At 40.0% G+C, this 24,013-nt stretch overlaps 1 protein-coding gene across 5 annotated transcripts in view; it reads right to left on the bottom strand.

Annotated features, from left to right (window-relative positions):
- Nucleotides 1-24,013, bottom strand: part of USP28 (ubiquitin specific peptidase 28) — a 63,744-nt gene that overhangs the window by 33,954 nt on the left and 5,777 nt on the right. For all 5 annotated transcript variants that reach the window (XM_041771932.1, XM_041771934.1, XM_041771933.1 and 2 more), the window contains exons 2-4: nt 10,541-10,618; nt 9,157-9,289; nt 917-1,022 (exon numbers count right to left, since the gene is read on the bottom strand). In XM_041771932.1, coding sequence (XP_041627866.1) covers nt 917-1,022; nt 9,157-9,289; nt 10,541-10,618 — 317 coding nt within the window. The remainder of the gene's footprint in view (nt 1-916; nt 1,023-9,156; nt 9,290-10,540; nt 10,619-24,013) is intronic.

Here is a 24,013-nt window from a genome sequence, read left to right as displayed (position 1 = left end):
AGGAAAAAGTTAAGGAACAATGTATTATATATGGAGAATGCTGGTAATCTTTCATAGATAATTCAAAATGCCAGATAAACTATTTACTGACTGGGCTGGGTCATTGCTGGCTATACAGTAACTATAAAATTATAATGCAAGTGAAAAGTAAGGTTTAGACCTAGATGTTAATCCTTCCATCAGAGATTACTACTTATAAGGCCCATGATGGAAGCGAGCTGATGCTCAAGACTATTTACAGCTACTGTATTGAAAGTTTTAGATTTCAGCAAGTGCCTGATCTCAGACCTTGCCACTGAGAGAGGCAAGAGAGACACTCAACTAAAGATAAGAGCCTTTAAACTGCCTAGCACACAAAACCTGGCCTTATGTTTCCCTGAAAGAACAACTCAGTGGTGTGAGGGAATAAACAAACATGTCCAGAAACTGACAGGCCACCACTGGAACTGGATGTTTACGAGCAATACCAGACGATCACCAAATTGGCACCAATTCAAAAAAGATATCCTTGGTCACTCCTGAGACAGGGTAGTTGAGTGATAACTTTCATTTTCAAAGAGCTGACAACACGACCCTTGATGTTTACAAAGGCTCTGGATTTATAAAGGGAATATATAATGTTAGATGCTTGCACCAGGATGGGGTTTCTACCTCTAGCAATTGTAAACTACAAAAGCTTACAGACTTCTATTCAAAGACTCCCAGCTATTGTAAGACCCTTATCATATCTGGCTTTGCCAAAAAGTAAACCCAAGAGTAAGTAGCCTAATGTGAACTTAAATTATCCTCTAAAAGAAATTTCATTTGGATGCAAATAAAAGAGGTCGGCAGAATGGTCCCTCAGTGGCATCCACAGCTCTTAACCCTTCCACCTACATGCTAATGTGGGGAGCTAATGACAAATTATAACAATAACCTGTTCAGATCTCTTCCATCAGCTTGAATTTTGGGGGATTCCAGTAGACTTAAAGCAATGGCAGCCTGAAGATCATCTTTGTTATCATGAGTAAGGTCTATCACTTCTGTAAGATAAATAGAAATTTAATTAGTCTACATGTAGGCACCAATGCCCTTCTGGCTGCATGGTATGAAAAAAGACAAAAGCATTCACAGAACCTGATATGCTCCCTAGCTCTCACTACAGTGGCTCATCTGTGGAACAACTTTATCACTCTATGTCAAAGTCACATGTGTAACTCACAGTTATATGGCAAACTTAAGACGAGCCAATAAGCTGTGAAAATGCAATGAATACCCGCTTCTGCAGTCTTATTCCTGTATCTTGCAGGTTAAGTTGTCTCTTTACCTGTCATCATAAAATGTCAGCTAAGTATTGAACATTCAAGGTACAGATATTTTCAATCTCACACAAACTATTTTAGAGGATAGAGGACATACTCCCCAATTCATTTTATGTAGCCTGCATAACACCTATCCCAAACCAGCCAAGAATAATAAGAGAAAGGAGAAACAACAAACTCACACACAATGACAGATGTAAAAAGAGAAACATGGTATTAGCAAATAAAATCCAATAATGTACCTCAAAAATCAGATATTAAGACCAAGTTGAGTTCACTGCAGAATGCAATACTGAGTTAACATGAGAAAACAGACCAGCAGGATATGCTTAGAGGAATCATCATCCTTACCAGATACAGAAAATGTATTTAATAACAACATTCACCCACTATTCAGGAATAAAAACCCAAGCCAACTGAAAAGAAAAGAGAATATTCTTAGGCTTAGAAAAAGTAGCCATGAAAATCTCACAGCAAACTTTATACTTAACTGTGAAAGGTAAAACCAAAGGTAAAACCACTTAAATCCAAGACTGTGGGGATCCCTGGGTGGTTCAGCGGCTAACCGCCTGCCTTCGGCCCAGGGCCTAATCCTGGAGTCCCAGGATCTAGTCCCCCATCGGGCTCTCTGCATGGAGTCTGCTTCTCCCTCTGCCCCCCCACCCATGAATAAATAAATAAAATCTTTTCAAAATAAAAAATAAAATAAAACCAAGACTGAGACAAAAATGTCTACCATCATGACTTTTACTCAGCAGGGTTCTGAATGTTCTGGCTAGTTCAATAAGAAAATAAAAGAAACGGGGCGCCTAGGTGGCTTAGTCACTTAAGCGTCCAACTCTTGGTTTTGCTCAGGTCATGATCTTAAGGTCATGGTATCAGGCCCTGCATCAAGCTCTGTGCTCTTCTCCCTCTGCCTCTACCCCTCCATCGTCTCTCTCTCAAATAAATAAATAAAACTTAAAAAAATATAGAGAAGGATCAGAAAATAAGAAACATAGCTGTCATAACTCACAGATAATAATCACCAATGAAGGAAATCCAAAATAATCTACAGAAAATAGCTATAAATAATAAGAGGTGATGAGCTAAAAGATCAATGTACAAAAGTTAAGTGAACTTTTACATATGAGCAATGAAGAATATTTAATTTAAAAAGGAAAAAACTCACAAAGAACATAAACCTGCAGTAATCAAGAGTGTATGCTTCTGGCATTAGAACAGGCATATAGATCAATGGAAAAAAAGAACTAAGAGTCCAGAAATAAGCCCTCCTATTTATGGTCAGTTGATTTTTTTTTTAAATGTACACAATCTGCCCACCACGGAGTCCAATGCAGAGCTTGAACTCACCATCCTGAGATCAAGACCTGAGCTGAGATCAGATGCTCAATTGACTGAGCCACACAGGTGCCCCAATGGCGGATTTATTTTTTGACACAGGTGCCAAGACAATTCCACAGGGAAAAAATATCTCTTCAACAAATGGCACTGGGACAACTGGATAGTCACATGCAAAATAGTGACTTTTAACTCCTACCTCCCACCCTTTACAAAGATGAACTCAAAGTGAAACAGGCCCTCAAGATCAACTCTTAAAACAGAGGTGCAAATTTTCGTGATCTTGGATTACACAATGGTGTCTTAGAAATGATGACGACAGCCAAAGGCTGTCACTAATATTAATATTAATATTAATATTATAATATATACACATATATAATACCTTATATTATATAATTATAATTATAATACAGCTGATAATATTCTGAACACACTAACAATTTTAAAGACATAAGAAGAGGGCAATGGGATGGAACTTGCTTCTTCGATATGACAAAATAGACTATACATGCAACACTATCTGTAACACAGTCATGCCAATTAAGCATCTAAATCTATAGGAAAGACAAGGGACAGGAAAATCCATTGAAAAATAAAACAGGAAAACACTTTACATTGGCAATGGATAAACAACCACAGAAAAATAGATAAATTTGACATCATCAATATGAAAAACATTTAGGCTTCAAAGGACACCATCAAAAAAATGAAAAGATAACTCACAGAATTTTTATAAATCATGTATCTGCTAAGACACCTACATATGGAATATGGTTTAAAAACTCCTGCAACGGGATCCCTGGGTGGCGCAGCGGTTTGGCGCCTGCCTTTGGCCCAGGGCGCGATCCTGGAGACCCGGGATCGAGTCCCATGTCGGGCTCCCGGTGCATGGAGCCTGCTTCTCCCTCTGCCTGTGTCTCTGCCTCTCTCTCTCTCTCTCTCTCTCTCTGTGTGTGTGTGTGTGTGACTATCATAAATAAATAAAAATTAAAAAAAAAAAAAGATTGAGGTTCATGCTCAGCCAAACCTTTAAAAAAATAAAATAAAAACTCCTGCAACACAATAAAAAAACAAATAGCCCAATATTAAAAATGGGCAAAGAATCTGAATAGATATTTCTCCAAAGATATACAAATGGCCAATAAATACATGTAAAGATGCTCAACGTCATTAGCCATTAAGGAAATGCAAATCAAAGCCACAATCAGGTATCAGTCTGCACCCATTACGATGGCTACTATCAAAAACAAAAAACAAAACAGGAAAAGTAACAAGTGTTGATAAGGATTTGGAGAAACTAGAACCCTTATGTGTTGTTGACTACAAAATGGTACAACTGCTATGGAAGTTTGAAGAACTGAGTTTGGCAGTCCTTCAAAATGATAAACATACAAAGCTTCAGGACACTGGACTTAGCAATGATTTCTTGGATATGAAACCAAAAGCCCCAGAACAAAAACAAAAACGGACAAATGGGACTAAATCAAACTTAAAAATTTTTTATGCATGAAAGTTTACAGCCAATAGAATAAAAAAGCAACCTACAGAATGGGAGAAAATATTTGCCCATCAAATAGCTGATGAAAGGATTAATATCTAGAATATATAAAGAATTCCTACAACTCAGTAACAACAACAAAATAATAAAATAACCCAATTAAAAAATAGGTAAAGGACTTGAATAGATGTTTCTCCAAAGATAACATGCAAATGGCCACCAAGCAGATGAAAAGATGTTCAATATCACTAATCATCAAAGAAACTGCAAATTGAAGCCACAATGAGGTATTACCGCAAACTCATCAGGATGACTATTAAAACAAAAAACAAAAAACACCATACAAAATAACTAGTGTTGGTGAAGATGTGGTAAAACTCTGGAATGCTTGTGCACCACTAGTGAGATTGTAAAATGGTGCGGCAACTGCTCTGGAAAACAGTACTGAGGTTTGTCAAAGAAATAAAAATAGAGCCACCACATGAGCCAGCAATGTCACTTCTGCGTATGCATCCAAAAGAAATGAAAGCGGGGTCTCAAAGAGGTATTTACACACCCATGTTCACAGAAGCACTATTTCAAACAGCCAACTAGTGAAAACAGCCCAAATATCCACCGATGAATAAATGGGTCAAAAAAAAGTAGTACATAGATACAACAGAGTACAATTCAGCCTTAAATAGGAAGGAAATTCTGACGTGCTACAATATGAACCTCGAGGACATCATGCTGCGTGAAGTAACTAGTCACAAAAGATTCCACTTAAAGGAGGTATTCATTCAGAGTAGTCGAAATCATACAAAGTGAAATGGTGGCTGCCAGGAGCTGAAGGGAGAAGGGAATGAGAAATTACTGTTGAATGGATACAGAATTTAGTTTTGCAATGAAAAAGTTCTGGAGATAGATTTCACAACAATATGAATATATTTAACACTACTGAACTGCACATTTAAGAATGGCTAAGATGGTAAATTTTATATCATTTGTTTTTTACAACTAAGAAAGAGAATCCCAACTAATAAATTATGAAGTGATGATAGAATATTACCATTTTGAAATCTCCAATAAAATAAAGAATCTCAGCAATAAACACCAATGGCTGCAAAAAATAGTAGGTGGGGGATTTTATAAACAAATATAGCTGATAATATTCTGAACACACTAACAATTTTAAAGACATAAAAAGAGGGCAATGGGACGGAACTTGCTTCTTCGATATGACAAAACAGAAGATAGACTATACACGCAACACTATCTGTAACACAGTCATGCCAATTAAGCATCTAAGTCTATAGGAAAGACAAGGGACAGGAAAATCCATTGAAAAATAAAATAGGAATGAAATCACCAAATTTCAGAACATGTAAAATATGACAGAACAAAGGATTTAATTTCTTTGGACCTTAAACTGTAAGAAAAAAGGGGGGATTATTGATAAAGAGTCTCTTAAAAGACATTCAAACATATTTAATGCTTTAATGTCATCTGAATCATTATTTTCACAAGCCAACTGCAAACATATTGTTACTGAGACAATCAGGGAGATTTCTACATTGGTATTTGAGCCAGATTAAAGAATTACTCATTTTTAAAGGGTGACAATGTTGCAGCTATGAAAGTAGTCCCCTTTTAGAAATATTAAAACAAGAAAGTTAAACACAGGACCGTTATATGACCCAGTAATCCCATTCATGGGTACATAACCCAAAGAATTAAAAACAGATACTCGTGGTGCCTGGGTGGCTCAGATGGTTAAGCATCTGCCTTCGGCTCAGGTCACGGTCCCAGTGTCCTGGGATAGAGTCTGGTTCCCTGCTCAGCAAGAAGGCTGCCTCTCCCTCTCTTTCCCTCTGCCTTTGACTCTCCCTTGCTTGTGGTCTCTCTGATACTCAATGAAACAGAATGGGAAGGGATCCCTGGGTGGCGCAGCGGTTTGGCGCCTGCCTTTGGCCCAGGGCGCGATCCTGGAGACCCGGGATCGAATCCCACATCTGGCTCCCGGTGCATGGAGCCTGCTTCTCCCTCTGCCTATGTCTCTGCCTCTCTCTCTCTCTCTCTCTCTCTCTCTCTCTGTGTGACTATCATAAATAAATAAAAATTTAAAAAAAAACAAAGAATCTGTTTAAAAAAAAAAGAAAAAGAAATAGAATGGGAAACATGAAAATCCAATGTAACACATAGCTGATACTACAGATCGTGGTCAAATAAAGCCTTCTTAATAAAAAGCACCAGGATAACTGAGTAGCTGTATGGGAGGGTAAGGGGAATGAGGAATCAAACCCTATCCTTACTGTATGCCTTGCCCCCTCCCCCACTTTAAATAAGTTAAAGAATGTGAAAATCAAACCATCACAATTTTAATATCCTATGACTTCAGGGTATAGAAGGAGTTCTTAAAAACCACAAATCACAGAAAAAGACATAAATGTATCTACAATAAAATTTAGCTATTTAGTTATAATTTAGTACATCACCATAGTGTGAAAACACAAGTCACCGATAGGGAAAAGATGTATGCAACACATAAATCCAAAAGAATGGGTTAATATCACTTATGTATAAGGTCAGTATCAAGAGATGTATCTTATTATCAGTAAGATAATATCAGGAATCAATTAGAAAAAAGCAAGCAAATAGAAAAATTGAGGCAGAAGACACAAAGAAATCTCACAAGGAAACATGAATGGTCAGAAGGAAAAAGATGCTCAATCTCATTACCAATGTAAAAAAAAAATTCATTGAAAATTCACAAGACATTTTATATCAAAAATATGGGCAATGATTTTATAGAGTAACAAGTCTGAGAGCAATAGTTATTGCCAAATCCTGTTAGTGGAATTGTAATAAATAGTTAAAAGAATCATTTTGGGAAATATTGCCCATAAAATTGAAGACAAGCATATTTTACTACCCATCAATTACACTCCTAGGTACATACATTAAAGAAGCCCTTGCATACATGTAATAGAAACATGAATCAAATGGCTCACAGCAGCCTTTTTTTATAATAGCAATAAATATATTTTTTTAAAAAAAGGAAACTACCCCAAGTCAATAAACAAATACATAAAATTGTAGCATATTCACCCATAAAATACTACACAGCAGTGAAAGTAGAGGAACTAGTTATAAATTTCAACAGAAATGAGTTTCAAAAAGAAAAATGTATAAATAAAATTTAAAAAGAAAAAAGGGACTGCCCCGGTGGCCCAGTGGTTTAGCACCACCTTCAGCCTGGGGTGTGATCCTGGAGATCCTGGATCGAGTCCCACGTCAGGCTTCCTGCATGGAGCCTGCTTCTCCCTCTGCCTGTGTCTCTGCCTCTTTCTCTGTGTGTCTGTCATGTCAAATAAATAAAATTTTTTTAAAAATTGCCTTTAAAAAAAAAAAAGAAAAATGTTGGGATGCCTGGGTGCTTCAGTGGGTTAAGTGTCTGACTTTTGGTTTTGGCTTGGTCACCATCTCAGGGCTGTGAGATGGAGCCCAATGTCGCACTCCACACTCACCCAAGAGCTTGCTTGGGATTCCCTGTCTCCCTCTCCCTCTGCCCCTCCCCCCTCTCTAAATTAAACTTTAAAACTCTTTAAAAACGAAAAATGTTGATTGAAAAGAATCACTATTTGCACTGAAATATATATACAAGGATACTCTTAGCAGCATTATTCAGAGTAGCTCAAAACTGCAAAAAGTCCAATTATCCATCAACTCCATCTGCCCTGATGGCTCCCTCCTCCTGGAAGTCTCCTTGGCTTTCAGAGTCCCATTCTCCCAGCTCTTCCAGCTCTCCTGGTCTTTCTCTGACCTCCCTGGACACTGTCCACCTGCCCCGGCCTCTGATCACTGGGAGTGTCCAATGATTAGTCACTGAACCCATTCCCTCCCATGCACCCTCCAAAAGCTCACCCAGTCTCCTTCACATCCCAGTCACAGGTTTATGATTCCAAGTCTTATCTCTCTGCAGCCGGATCTCTCCCCTGAGCTGCATACTTGGATCCCCACTGCCTTTCCGACACTCCACCTGATGTCTGGCAGGTGCCTCAAACTCAGCATTCTTTTCATCTGCCACCCATCTGCTCTAGCGGCAGTCATTCCCAGGGTGCTTAGTATAACTCCAGCATTTTCATTGCTTAGGAAAAAAAACCCTGCAGCTATCTTTAAGTCCTCTCTTTCTCATGCCACTTATTCCATGGTAAGCACAGCCCCTTCAGCAGGTGCCCCTCACCCTCCCCACCACTACTCCCTGGCCCATGGCGCCAGAACCCGCAAAACCTCCTGACTGTCTGGGGCTCCCCGCTCTGACCCATGTTCACGACCTCACCCCTGCAGTTCTGTTCTGAACAGAGCTGTCAGAATGACCTTTAGGAAATGGAAACCAGTGGACATTGTTCCTCTGCTCCAAGATCTCCACTGGCTAGCCTCTAGCTAAAGGGAAAGCCAAGTGTGCATGAAGGCTCTGCAGGCCATGCCTCCTGGTCCCTCCACAGCCTCACCTCTTACTCACTAAAGCCTAAGCTCTGGCCTCCTTGCTGTCCTTGAGCAGATGGTGTATGTATCAGTCTTAGGACCTCGCTGATTCACTCTCTCATCTCCCTTGTATCTTCTCAGAAGGCCCCACCTGGTAAAAATCCAATTACTGGTGCTCCTTTTTTCATTTCTTCCATTCCATCCTCTACTTTTCTCTATGGTATTCGTCATTTTTATAAGCTATATAACTCACCGACTTGTTGATCCCTTCCGTGAGAAAATAAGCTACACGAAAACTGGGGTTCTTATGCTTCTGTTTATTTCCAGTGCCATACAGAGTGCTTAGCACATAGTAGGTACTCATTAAATAAATGCAGAATGAATGAATGAATGAATGAATCCATGTAATTGCTTAGCATTGTGCCTAACAGATAACGATGGTCCAATAATTAGCTATTATTAGCATTATTCTGAAAGAGTTGATGCATTGATAGGAAATACACATATTTTCTGCTAGTTCACAGCAGGACTAAGACAGCATATACCTACTTGCTAATACTTCTTTGTTGGCAGCACTCCCCTCTACTTCAGATGGTTCTGTAGCAACCGTGTCCTGACTGGGCTCTTTAACTCTTTCCTCAGTGAGAAGGCTGACGGCTTGGGTGATGTCACCATTACTGGCCTAAAGAAAGGGAAAAACAGAAATTTCAAAAGTAAAGCACCTCAGCATTTAAAATAAATGGTGAGTTTGTTTTTTGGTTCAACTCCTTACTACCCGAGTGACTGAGTATGTCAGGGCGTAATTCTAGGGTAGAAAGTCGAAGAAAGACAGTTTGGTGTTGGATAGTGAGTATACCATGCTCAAAGCATATACCAAACTCCTGGTTACAAGAGGGTTGTTGCTGCGCCCTGATTTCCCACAACAAGCAAACAAGAATGAAATCTTGCTGGAGATTTGTTCTCACCGCTCTGGATGCTACTACTGCCAATTTCACAGACTAGCTAAGGCATGATGTGTCGAAAGCAGGTCGGCAATGAAAACAGAGATTCTAAATGAAGTCAGCCTCTTCAATAAACATGCCAAGCAGTTACCATATTCCAGGGTGGTGACTGTATTTCTATTTGTTTTTAATTTTTAATAGGACAGGGATGCCTGGGTGGTTCAGTGGTTGAGCATCTGCCTTCGGCTCAGGTCATGATCCCAGAGTCCTGGGATCATGTCCCACATTGGGCTCCCTGCAGGGAGCCAGCTTCTCCCTCTGCCTGTGTCTCTGCCTCTGTGTGTCTCTCATGAAAAAATAAATAAAATCTTAAAAAAAAAAAACAAACAAAACTTTGTGTTAGGACAACCTTCTAACATATACAATGGTAGAGGCAGAGGGAATGTCTAACTGAACTCCAGGCACCCATCACTTGGCTTCAACAATTATCAAGTTATGGTTAGTCTGGTTTTAACTATTCTATTCTGTTTAACCTCTCTCAGACATTTTTTTTCTCTCTCTCAGACATTTTGAAGCAAATCCTAAGCATCTCATCAGTACATCAGAATGTACCTTTTCAAAAACATAACCCACAAAGCTATTACCACACTTCATCAGTGTTTTAATATCAAATCACCAGCTCAAATTTGCCTAACTCAAAGATTTTTTTTAGCGTGTTTGAGTCAAGATCCACATAAAGGCTACAATGTAATTGGCTGATATATTTCTTAAATCTCTTCTGACCTGTGGGGTCCCCCCAAGTTAAGTCTCCCACCCCCAACTTCCCCCAAACCTTATAATTGACACATTGAAGATACTGGGTCATCTGTCCTGTAGAGCTTCTGTTTCTATATGCACTTTCATTTTGGCATAAAAATAGCTTGCCCTGACAGAACTATGATATTGGACAACTGTTTTAAAGCCTGTTGGCTAACAGCGACCTTGAAACTAACCTTCAGAGCTTCATGAAGAAAGGAGGGGTCCTGAATGCCTGTGATTTCTCTTAGTTGGTTTAACAGCATTTGGCAGCTCTGTATTTGAGAAACAACAAAAAAAAAAACACACACACACACAGGTCAGTCAGAAAGCGAACCTGGATACATTTAAAGAATTTTAGTACAAGCCACCTGGCTAATCAGGCCTAAGACTTGAGTATTTTATTTTAAGGAACTGACGAGCTCCAAACAAGAAGGTACTGTCAGACACATTCTAAAATGCCAAATCTTGGAGTGCCTGAGTGGTTCAGTCCGTAGAGGATCTGGCTCTTGATTTCAGCTTGGGTCACAATCTCAGGGTTGTGGGAACGAGCCCCACATTAGGATTCGCATTCGGTACAGAGTCTGCTTGAGATTCTCTCTCCTTCTCTCATCCCCCACCCCCTATCCCTGGTTGTGTGCTCTCTCAAACAAAAAATAAATAAAATTTTTAAAAAATAAATAAATAAAATGCCAAATCTATTACTCTTTTAATAGCTTAATCATGAGGGACACCTGGGTGGCTCAGTGGTTGAGCATCTGCCTTTGGCTCAGGTCGTGATCCCAGTTCCCTGGATTGGAGTCCTGCATCAGGCTCCCGGCAAGGAGTCTGCTTCTCCCTCTGCCTATGTCTCTGCCTCTTATGAATAAATAAATAAATAACTTTAAAAAACAAATAAAAGCTTAATCATAAAAAAATGCTTTTGGCACCTGTGGAAAAAATATGAATAAACAATAAAACTAGTAAGTATATAAAATATTTAAATGTAATATTTAGCCCTTGTAGTAGCTGAAAGTGCCTGAGGTTTTTTTCTTTCTGAGTAACATATATCTAGGTCATATAAGGAGTCCAGGGAATTTGCATGGATGTGAAGATGTGCTATTTTAAGCTTCACTGCACATGCCATTTTTGTGTGTCATTTTTCACTGACAATAAATTTCTAATCATATAATTAACAAATGATACCACCGACATCATATTTAAAACTACAGGTTTGATTGCTTAAAAAGAAGCATGGACAAAACTAAGATTTTCTGAATTATACTAAAAATTCCAGAAGGAATAAAAAATGGAATACTTTCTCTTCGTTAATCTGAATCATGGAAAAACCTATCTTGTTAACTTTCAGCTACCACAAGATCAGTGTATAACCCCTTTGCAGCTCTCAAGTCTTTAATGGAACATTTCCATCGTGTTTTGCACAGAACACCTGGTTTTTTTTAACAAGCAAGCTCAATGTAAATATAAAAAATTGGCTGGCCCAATTCTTTTAGATGATTATTGAAAACAAAATAGTTCAGGGGGCGCCTGGTGGCTCAGTGGGTTACACATCTGCCTTCGGCTCAGGTCATGATCTTAGGGTCCTGGGGTCGAGCCTGGAGTTGGGCTCCCTGCTTTGTAGGGAGCCTGCTTCTCCCTCTCCCTCTGCTGCAACCCCTGCTTATGCTCTCTCTCTCTCTCAAATAATTATTTTTTTAAAAAGAAAAATAGTTCAAGTTTGAGAGGAAATCAAATTTATAAACATGCCTAAGGTTATTCTAGAATTAAGCTCCAATTCAATCCTTGATGCTTCTCATCAACTACCTTTCAGTGAGTGATACACAGTCCATGTTCACTGTCAGCTGTAACAGAAATAGGATCCTATGTTTTTCAACAGCTGAGGGCCCAATGCAACACTTAAATATCACACAACAAGAAATAAATAACTGAAACAGCCCTGCACAGTGCTCAGAAAAGCATCAACAGCCTTTCTGCTCTAGTCATGGGCCATGGTCACAGGCTAGAAATGGAAGCCGACTCTGCTGAGACCAGCAGTCTTGGAGGGTAAAGTCTTGTCAAAGGGAGTCATTGCCTACACACTGGGAGAGCTCTCACACTAAAAAGTGTCCAGATTTACCCTGGGCAAATGCTGGAAACTAAGCAGGGCATTTTTAGAAAAATAATGTATTAAAAAGTTTTTTGGGGGGCACCCGGTTGGCTCAGACAGTTAAACATCCAACTCCTGATTTCAGCTCAGTTCATGATCTCAGGGTCCTGAGATCGAACTCCAAGTCAGGCTCCCTGCTCAGCATAGAGTCTGCTTGAGATTCTCCCCCTCCCTCTGGCTCTCCTCCTGCATGTGCATGTACTCTCTCTAAAAATAATAAAAATAAAACTTAAAAAAAATAAATACGATTTTTCTTCCAAACGAATTCTAATTCCATTTTATTTTATTGTGTAAAAGTGTGTGAATCTATATTAATCTCAATCATACACAATTGTCCAAAAAATCATAATCAAGGGGCACCTGGGTGGCTCAGCAGTTGAGTGTCTGCTTTTGGCTCCGGTCGTGATCCCGGGGTCCTAGGATGGAGTCCCGCATTGGACTCTCTGCAGGGAGCCTGCTTCTGCCTACATCTCTGCCTCTCTCTTTGTGTCTCTCATGAATAAATAAAATCTTTTTAAAAAATCAAAACTAACATGCCCCAAAAAGGGTGGAATGATATAGACCTTCCTCAACTTATGATGGGTCACATGCCAGTAAACCCATTGTAAGTTGAAAATATCATTAAGTGGAAAATCCACTTAATACACCTAACCCAGCCTACCTAGCTGACCTTAGATGACTCAGAACACTGAACATCAGCCTGCAGTGAAAGAAAAATTATCTAACACAAAGCCTATTTTATAATAAAGCATCGAGTTTGTCATGTGATATATCGAATACTGTCCTAAAAGTGAAAACCAGAATGGTTGTAGGGGTGCAGAAGCGTTGGCAGTGTATTACTGGTCACTGACCCCCAAGACAGCATGGCTGTGTGCCCTGCCCAGCATCTCCAGAGAGGAGCATATCACACAGCGCTGCTAGCCTGAGAAAAGATCAAAATTCTAAATGCAAAGTAGGGTTTCTACTTCTGTACCATTGTAGAGTAGATCTATCATAAGTCAGGGACTGTCAATACTTGGGAGAAGCAAGTGAGTAGTATTATTAACCTAAATGGAACCAGTGAGGTAGCAATGGGATTGATAACCATACCTTCACATCTCAAACTACTCTGGGTACCAAATGACACCTAGGGTTCATAGAAAATAATTCCAGTCCAAAATGGCAGCTAACATATACTGCTTACTTTCAGCCAGGTGCTGTTAAAAATGCTTCGTCTGTATTAACTAAGTTAACTAATTTCCCCTTTGTAACAAGACTGGGATAGGTGTTAAGCCCGTGTAACACAGAACAGGCATGGGGAGGTCCCGTACACAAGATTATCACTAGTTAAGGGCTGGAACTGGGATCTGACTCTAGGCCCCTGGGCTCCAGAGTCTACATGCTACTCTATGCCCAGCTGTATCTGAGAAGACAGGAAAATAGGCAAGAGCATCTATTTAATGCAAAGCCAGGTAATGATTTTATTCCTGTATTTTGACCTTGGTCTCTGCATCTTCCCAAGCTCCCTATGATCACAAGCCTGCCTTCAACAATCACGGCTTTGATAACACAATAGTACAATCAGTTCTAAAGCAGCTACCACCAGGAAAGTACTGCCTCTGAAGTAAATGCTATTTCTGAATGAATCTAAGGGGCCATCAGTTATAAGGAGCACACTTATCTATTGTGCCACTAAGGAGAAAAACTGTGGCCACTTAAAACTAGGACACGAGGCCTTCACGATGGTCCTAGGAGACACATGAAGTGGTCACACCAGCTTCCTGCAGTTCTACAATTCATTTATGTTGAGAAATATAGCAGTTTCCTCTGCTCCCAGGGACACTGCCCAGCACGTGACAGGCAATTCTTTTGCATGTTTCTCAGTAACGAAACTAATATACCTAGGCTATTTTCCATTCTTAGGTCACATAAAACGCTTGATTGTAGCTTTGCAGGAAAATCTGACACTGTGCTCATTCCTCCAGTGACAGATATTTTGCCTCAGGTAAAATCAAATTTATACCTTGCTGTTCTGCTTCTATGCCTTTCTTCACCCAGTTTTTTTTTCCCACCTAAATGTTAAATCACAGTATGAACTTTTAAATTGAAAAGTAAACTAACCATGTGGTACCAACGGTACCTGTAACTCACCTGTCATGACAGTAGGAACAGCTATGACCAAGCCCATACACATGCAGACGATTAAGTATATCATATCTGCTGCTGGCAGGTAGTAAATGGAAGGAATGTCTCCATTTCAGAGATCTCAGAATGCCGAATAAAAGTAAATCAATGAAATACAGTATTCAACTGTTAAACAATTCACCAATCCTTATATTTGGCTGTGGATTAAAGCTCCACTCCCCTTTCTCCACTTTGTAATAGATAAACAGTGGAACATTAATACATCTAGAATAATACACACGGAAGGAAAATAAACTTTTGGTTTCCCTTTTTTAAAAGCTACTAGGCACAGATGACAACTATGTAAAATCATTTTGCACGACTCTAAGAATAATACTCTACATGTTAATTCAGATCCAAATCTCTGATCCTGCTATTGGAAAACCATTATCTGATTCTACCCTTAGCCCGCTGAACCTTTTCTCCTACTCATTTCCTTACCTCACGAATGCACCCGCTCTCATGCTGTCAGGCGTTCCTTCTATTACCTCCAAAAATGCCTCCTACATTCTGGCAACCCAGTCAAAGGCTTTATTCATCCTACCTCCCCTTTAAAGTCATCCCCAAGAACTCTGGTTCCCACTATTCTCTCTCTTTCTAATCTCCCATGAAGGAGGGGACTTCACCATCTCTACCTGATATTTCTTATCGTGTGGTCCTCTTAATGTTTCAAACGGGAAATTCTTGCCCGTGTAAAAGGCAAGAATCATACAACATCCTACTTAATTTGAAGGACAGTGATGGTTAACAGTTGGGACGAACATACAAACACCTTCTCTGTGTCAGGAACCTTAGGTGCCCTGCATACCTGTAATCCTTGTACGAACCCAAAACGGTAGGAATCATCCTCTTCATTGTGCAGACCAGGAAACCAAAGTTTACAAAACTTATTTTGTCATCAAATGTCTTAAAAGACAAATCAGGGACACCTGAGTGGCTCAGTCAGTTAAGCATAGACGCTTTTTTTTCCCCAAAGAGTTTATTTATTCATGAGAGACACAGAAACAGAGAGAAGTAGAAACACAGGCAGAGGGAGAAGCAGGCTCCATGCAAGGAGCCTGACGTGGGACTCGATCCTGGGTCTCCAGGATCAGGTCCTGGGCTGAAGGCAGCGCTAAACCACTGAGCGACCCAGGCTGCCCAAGCATAGACTCTTAATTTTGGCTCAGGGTCATGAGATCGAGCCCCATGTTGTGCTCCCCACTCAGCCTGGAGTCAGCTGAGGGTTCTCTTTCCCTTTGCTCCTCCCCCTGCTAGCGTGCGTGTACGCGCGCTCTTTCTCTCTCCCCGTCTCTCAAAAAAATAAATAAGATTTTTCAAAAAGACAAATCACAGATGACTATTACAAGCTGGAATAAATTCCCCAAGGATTAAGCCACACTACTGATACACACAAATAACAGCTATGGTATGACTCAAGTCTCAAGAATGTTTAGCCAAACCTATGTTCTATGTAGGACCCTCAATCCAAATCCTAAAAAGTGCTATATGTTAAGTATTCCTTTTACAGTAACAGACATATTAAGCTTATTAGAGTCCTACTGTATCAAACTCAGTTTTTCCGGGTACTTCACAAGAAGCTGATTTAAATATTAACTTCACCATAACTACGGCATTATATACATAGTACACACCCAACAGGAGACAAGACAAAGCCTGTGCTCCAGGCATAATGAAGTCAAATAACTGGCAAGAGCCGACAGGTTTTTATTTCCTTGGCTAAATTCACATTGTTTTCACTAAAACAAAAAGGACTCTCTTTTCTTGCCCAGAGGCAGTGAAAAAAGACAGGTATACACAAATCTCTAGAAAGAAGAAACTCAAGCTTCCTGATCTCAGCTACTCAGTGATTTTGGTTCAATCCAGTCCACTTCTCAGGACGGAAGTTTTCTTTTCCTTCTTTTTTCTTTTTTATAAAAGATTGTATTTATTTATTTGACAGAGAGAGAGAGAGAAAGAGTACAAGGAGGGGGAGGGGCAGGCACGGGAGCAGAAGGAGACACAGGGCTCAACTCCAGGACCCCAAGATCATGACCCGAGCTGAAGGTAGACACTCAACCGACTTCCCCAGGCACCCCAGAACTGAAGTTTTCTTAGAGCAAAGAGAATAATCCATCTCACAAAAGCAGTGAGCAGGACTAATCACATAACAAAAACATTACAGCATCGAGTTTTATAACAAACACTAACTACAACTAAAATCAAATTCTTTGATCAGATGAGGCAAATTTGTGAGATTACTAATTAAGAGTTTTATCTCTAAAACACCAAGTTTAGCATCATGATGAGGAGCTTTATAGACTATTCCATACCTTCAAATGGAGATACTATTATCATTCTGACATCACATTTCCTGACTTTAATTGTCTATTCTCCCAAAGACATTTCTAAATTTGAAACTTAGAGAACTGAAAAATGTTCTTTTACTCCAAAGAGTACCTAAGTTCCTTGTGAGTCTGCCCAATAGAATTCCCTCCAAAATTAAAGATCTGTTCTTCCAATTTTAAAACGAAACTTAAGTAGCCAAGGAAAGCAAAAAGAACAGCTTTAGGAATCAAAGACACTATATAGCAGCAACTCCAGAAATCTAGTCTGGATATCAGGGTCTGAAATGCATTCAGAGACTGCCCTAATGATTCTTCCACCTCCCACAAAATAAGGACCAGCCATGGAAGCCCTCATGTTGTTTTCCTTTTAGCAACAAATCCATGTTTATTCCAACAACTCCAATTTACTCACAACACGCCAGAAGGCTAGGACTCTCTAAAAATGACAGCAGTTTTTGGTGGGTAAAAACTAAACCCCCAGAAATAAGGCTACTTGATAACTTACTTCAATGATGTGAAAAGTAGGTACACGGTGAAAAGGACTGTTTCAGTTCATCAACTGACCTAAAGTTTTCAAAAAGCATTAAAAGCTTTTAAGAAGGGGGCCCCTGGCTGGCTCAGTCGGTGGAGCTCTTGATTTCGGCTCAGGTTGTGATCTCAGGGTTGTTGAGATCCAGCCCTGCGACCAGCGTGAAGCCTGCATAAGATTCTTTCTCTGTCCTTCTGCTTTTCCCCTGCTTGTGGTCTCTCTCTCTCTCTCTCTAAAATAAATAAATTAAAAATAAAAAATGTGGGGAACCTGGGTGGTTCAGTGGTTGAGTGTCTGCCTTTGGCTCAGGTTGTGATCCCAGGGTCCCAGGATCAAGTCCCACATCACGCTTCCTGGAGGGAGCCTGCTTCTCCCTCTGCCTATGTCTCTGCCTCTGTGTCTCTCATGAATAATTAAATAAAATCTTTAAAAAATTAAAATAAAATTTAAAAATTTTAAAAATTACAAATTTTAAAACAGCTTTTAAGATGTTGCCGCTCTTATATGGCAAAGAAGGGGCTGACACTAGAATTAAATGCCAGGAAAAAAAAGGAACTAATTGTTTCTCATCTCTTTTTCGAATGCACTAAACAAATCCAATAGCACAAAAGGATATACAGCGAAAAGGAACTTCTGTCTCCTCTCTATCCTAGCTCCACTTCCCAGGAGTAACCACTATCAATAGTTTCTGATATATCTTTCTAGAAGTGGCCCCCCTGCACATGAATATATCTTTTCATACTGGACATCATGTCCTGCAACTTGCTTTTTTCATGCTGTTGAACACATTAAAGCAATACTTTTTCATTTCTTTGAATACATGCTCCAGCCAACTATAAGAAATGAAGCTGGGAAGTTTTTACAGTAAGGACATATGGAATGCATCTTCACAAATCAAAGAAAATACCACTTTTAGCAATATATCGCAAAGGTTAAGAAACTAGCAAAATAAGGGTAAAGATATAGGAATCAAATTTACATGCTTATAGTGTCACAAATCTAACACCAAGATTAAAAGTTATTATTAGGTAGGACTCGGAGTGCAGTTTCTATTTGTGATAAACAGGAGGGACGTGAGAGGGTGATGTGAGAACGGGTTAGGAAAGGCTCTAAAAGCAGGAGTTTGGCCTTGATCTGATGAACAATGGAAAATCATCACATGACCCTGGATAGCGCAGAAATATGAGGGAAAATGATGGTGCTTTAAGAGGACTGATCTCGTGCGCCTGAACATCTAGTTCAAAGAGAGATAAGGACTAGGGAAAGAAAGTTCAAGCATGAGAAGACAACGAATAAACAGGTGTGAGATAAGGAGGATGGCTGGGAGGAGAAATGAAAAGGTAGGACACCTTCGGGAACATCTCAGAGAATGGAGAAATAAAGTTTTAGTCAAATATTTGAAACTGGATGCCTGAGAGAAAGCTGCTGGCAATGACATAAAAAGCCGCTGGTGGGAAAACCAACCAGTATAATACACCACACTACCAAGATGAAGGGTCAAAACACCTGATCACCTTGACAGATGTAGGAAAAGCATTTGACAAAATTCAACATGTTCTCATGATAAAGACCATCAGAAAACTAAGGACAGAAGAGAATTTCCTTAATATGACAAAGGATCTTTATTAAAACAAAAACAAAAAATTAAAACTCAGATAACATCATACTCAACAGTGAAAGACCAAATGCCAGTCCCCTGAAATCAGGAACAAGACAAGGATGCCCACTGTTAGCAATGCTATTCAACAGCATACTGGAAATCCTGGCCAGAGCAATTAGGCAAGTAAAAGGTGTCAGAATTGGAAAAGAAAAAGTAAAATTATCTCTATTCATAGATGACAGGATATATAAAACCCCAAAGAATCCACAGGAGTTACTAGAGCTGATAAACACATTCAGTAAAGTTGATAAAAGATCAATAGGTGAAAATCAATGGTTTCCATACAGCAGCAATGAGCAATCTGAAAAGGAAATTAGAAAAACAATTCCATTTATAATAGTATTTGGAAAAATATAAAATACCTAGTAATAAATTTTACCAAACAGGTGAAAGACTTGTACTCTGAAAAGTGTGAAGCACTGTAAAAAAAAGTTAAAGGAAACCTAAATAAATGGAAAGATATTCAGGCTGATGCACCAGAAGACTGGATTAGTCAAGGTTCTATAGAAAAAAGAAGAGGGAGGGTGTGTGTGTGTGTGTATGTATGTGTGTGTGTGTGTGTGTGTGTGTGTGTAAAGAAACCCTGTATTCCTAGTTTCTGTTGGGGTGGGGGTGGGGAGTTATTTATTTAATTTAAAGACTTTATTTTCTTAAGACACACACACACACACACACACACACACAAGCAGAGGGAGAAGCAGGTTCCCTGTGGGGACCTGATGAGGGACTCAATCCCAGGACCCAGGATTAGTCAAGGTTCTACAGAAAAAAGAAGAGGGTGTGTGTGTGTGTGTGTGTGTGTGTGTGTGTGTGTAAAGAAACCCTGTATTCCTAGTTTCTGTTGGGGTGGGGTGGGGAGTTATTTATTTAATTTAAAGACTTTATTTATTTTCTCAAGACACACACACACACACACACACACACACACACACACAAGCAGAGGGAGAAGCAGGTTCCCTGTGGGGACCTGATGAGGGACTCAATCCCAGGACCCCAGGATAATGACCTGAGCCAAAGGCAGAAGCTCAACCACTGAGCCATCCAGGTGCCCCAAGAAGTCATTTATTATAAGGAACTGGCTCTTGCAATTATGGAGGCTGATTAAGTCCGAGGATCTTCAGTTGGCAAGCTGTAAACCCAAGAGAGCTGGAGATGTAGTTCCAGTCTAAAGGCAGAAGGCCAATGGCCCAGTTGAACAGTCAGGTAGGTGACATTCCCTCTTACTCAGCCTTTTTTGTTCTATTCTGGTTTTTAAGTGATTGGATGAGGCCTACAAACATTAGGGAGGGCAACCTGCTTTACTCAGTCTACAGTTCAAATGTTATCTTATTTAAAAGCACCCTCACAGACACACCTCGAATAACATTTGACCAAATATCTGGGTACCTTGGTTCCCAGTCAGGTTGATACCCAAAATTAATGATCGCAGAAGACTTAATATTATTAGGATAGTGATATTATAATCTACAAATTCAATGCAATCTCTGTCAAAATTCTAACAGCCATTTCTGGAGAAATGGAAAAGCTCAAATTCACAAGGAATTTCAATGGGCCCTGACTAGCCAAAACAATATTGATGAAGAACAAAGTCAGAGCACTCACATGTTTAGATTTCAAAAGTTATTTAAAAGCTACAGTAATTGGTGCCTGGTGGCTCAGTTGGTTGAGCACCTACCTTTAGCTCAGGTCAAGATCCAAGGGTCCTGGGATGGAGCCCCACATCAGGCTCCCTGCTCAGCAGGGGGCCTGCTTTTTCCCCTCTGCCTTCCCACCAATGCTCTCTCTCACTCTCTCAATAAAATCCTTAAAAAAAAAAAAAAAAAAAGCTACAGTAATCTTGCCAATTTAACACTGCACAAGACATAGACATCAATGAATTAGAATTGAGAATTTAGAAAAATCTACATCTATGGTCTGGTAAGGGTGCCAAGATCATTTGATGGGGAAAAAATGGTCTCATCAAAAAATGATAGGGCAAGTAGACATTCACATGCAAAAGAATCAAGTTGGGGCAGCCTGGGTGGCTCACTGGTTTAGAGCCACCATTGGCCCAGGGCATCATCCTGGAGACCAGGAATCAAATCCCATGTCAGGCTCCCTTCATGGAGCCTGCTTCTCTCCCTTTGCCTGTGTCTCTACCTTTTTCTCTCTCTCTCTCTCTGTGTCTCTCACGAATAAATAAATAAAATCTTAAAAAAAAAAAAAGAATCAGGTTGGACGCCTACCTCCACAATACACAGAACCTAACTCAAAATGGATCAGCAACCTAAGTATGCGAGCTAAAACAACAAGCCTCTTAAAAGAAAACATAGAGGCAAATCTTCATGATCTTGGATTTGGCAATGGATTCTTAGATATGGCACCAAAAGCATGAACAGAAAAAAATAGGTAAGCAGGACTTCACCACAATTAAAAAGTTTTGTGCATCAAACAACATTATCAAGAAAATGAAAGACAACCCACAGGATGGGAGAAAATATTTCCAGATCATAAATCTGATAAAGGTCTAATATCCAGATTATATTACAACTCAACAATTCAAACAACCAAAGACAAACACATGCAATTCAAAAATGGGCAAAGGACCTGAACAGACATTTCTCCAAAGAAGATGCCAATAATCATATGAAAAGATGCTCAACATGAGCCATTTGGAAAATGCACATCAAAATTACAATGAGATGCCCCTTCACATACGAGGATAGCTGTTACAAAACAAAACAAAAATGGAAAATAATAAGTGTTTGGAGAGGATGGAGGTGGAGACATCAAAACCCTTGTGCATTGCTGGTGGGAATGTAAAATGGTACACCTGCTGTGGAAAACAATTTGGCAGTTCCCCAAAAAGTTAAAGACAGAATTACCATATGACCCAGCAATTCTACTTCTAGGAATACACCCAAAAGAGCTGGAAACAGGTACTCAAATGTTTGTACACACATGTTCACAGCAGCACTAATCATAAGAGCCAAAAGTTGGATACAACTCAAACGTCCACCAAAGGAAAAATGGATAAAATGTAGTAAATACACAGATTGTAGTATTATTCAGACATTATAAGGAATGAAGTACTGATAGATGCTACAACATGGGTGAAACTTGAAAACATTATACTAAGTAAAAGAAGCCAGACACAAAAGGTTACATATCATATGACTCCGTTTATGTGGGATATGAGAATAAGTAAATGAACAGACAGCGCAGGATCAGTGTTGCCAGGGGCTGGGTGAAGAAAGGTGTAACTGCTTTGTGGATATGGGTTTTGAAAATGTTTTTAGAATTACAGAGAGGTCACAATATTGTGAATATGTATATTAAATGTCACTGGACAGTACACTTTAAAATAGTTAATTTGGGGGGCAGCCCCAGTGGCGCAGTGGTTTGGTGCCGCCTGCAGCCTGGGATGTGATCCTGGAGACCGGGGATCGAGTCCCACATGGGGTTCCCTGCATGGAGCCTGCTTCTCCCTCTGCCTGTGTCTCTGCCTCTCTCCCTCTGTGTATGTCTATGAATAAATAAATAAAATCTTTAAAAAAAATAAATAAAAAATAAAATAAAATAATTTGGGGGTGCCTTGATGGCTCAGTAAGTTTAAGCATCTGACTCTTGATTTCTGCTCAGGTCATGATCTCAGGGTTGTGAGACTGAACCCTGCCGGGCTTTGCGCTGAACGTGGAACCTGCTTAAGATTCTCTTTTTGGGGGCAGCCCCGGTGGCCCAGCAGTTTGGCACCGTCTTCAGTCCAGGGTGTGATCCTGGAGACCCGGGATCGAGTCCCACATCGGGCTCCCTGCATGGGGCCTGCTTCTCCCTCTGCCTGTGTCTCTGCCTCTCTCTCTCTCTCTCTCTCTCTCTGTGTGTCATGAATAAATAAATAAAATTTTTTTAAAAAATTCTCTTTTTCCCAGGATGTCTGGGTGATTCTGTTGGCTAAGTGACCAATTCTTGGTTTTGGCTCAGGGCACAATCTCAGGGTTGTGAGATCAAGTCCTGTGGCAGGCTCTGTGCTCAGTGTGGAGTCCGCTTGAGATTCTCTCTCCCTCCTCCCACCCATGTGCATGCTCGTTCAGTCTCACAGTCTCTAAAACAAATACATAAATCTTAAATAGAAAAAAAAAAAAGATTGTCTCTTTCCCTCTCCCTGCACCTCCCACCAGCTTCTATTCTCTTAAAAAAAAATTTTTTTTTAATTAAACACTTTAGATTACGTGAATTTCACTTCAATTGAATGAAATCAAGAGAGATCTGTCCTTGCACAGGCACACACACACCAAAAATGAAAGAGGATGGCAGGGAAGTACTAACTTGGACAAGAATATTACAGAGAAAACATTTGTTTGGGATACCTCCAGTTTAAACTGACCACCAACCATTATATAGCATGCTGCCAGCACTTATTCATACAGATTTTAAGTTTATTCATTTACTTGAGAGAGACAGCGTGAGAACAGAGGGAGAGGCAGAGGGGAAGGGAGAGAGAGAATCCTCAAGCAGACTCCCCAAGGAGCACAGAGCCTGAAGCAAGGCTCAAACCCAGGACCCTGATATTATGATCTGAGCGGAAACCCAGTTGGATGCTTCACTGAGCCACCCAGGTGCCCCTACTCCCGCAGATCTTTGATTTGGCTTTATCTGTCTGGTATTTTGACCTCCATTATTATGTAGAAAGCCCAGATAGTGGGGATAGCACTACATACACCAGATCCCAACACACATTAGCCTCTGTGGACATCTCAGCTTTCCAGGGTATCAATGTCCACATCTGGAAAATAAAGTACACTATAAGCTGTGACGACCCTGGTACCACCATCAAACGAAGTAATGCGTACAGGATTTGTTAGTAAA

Source organism: Vulpes lagopus, chromosome 10 (assembly GCF_018345385.1).
Source record: "Vulpes lagopus strain Blue_001 chromosome 10, ASM1834538v1, whole genome shotgun sequence".
In the NCBI taxonomy this organism is placed as follows: Eukaryota; Metazoa; Chordata; class Mammalia; order Carnivora; family Canidae; genus Vulpes; species Vulpes lagopus.
This window is presented reverse-complemented; position numbering and strand designations above follow the sequence as displayed.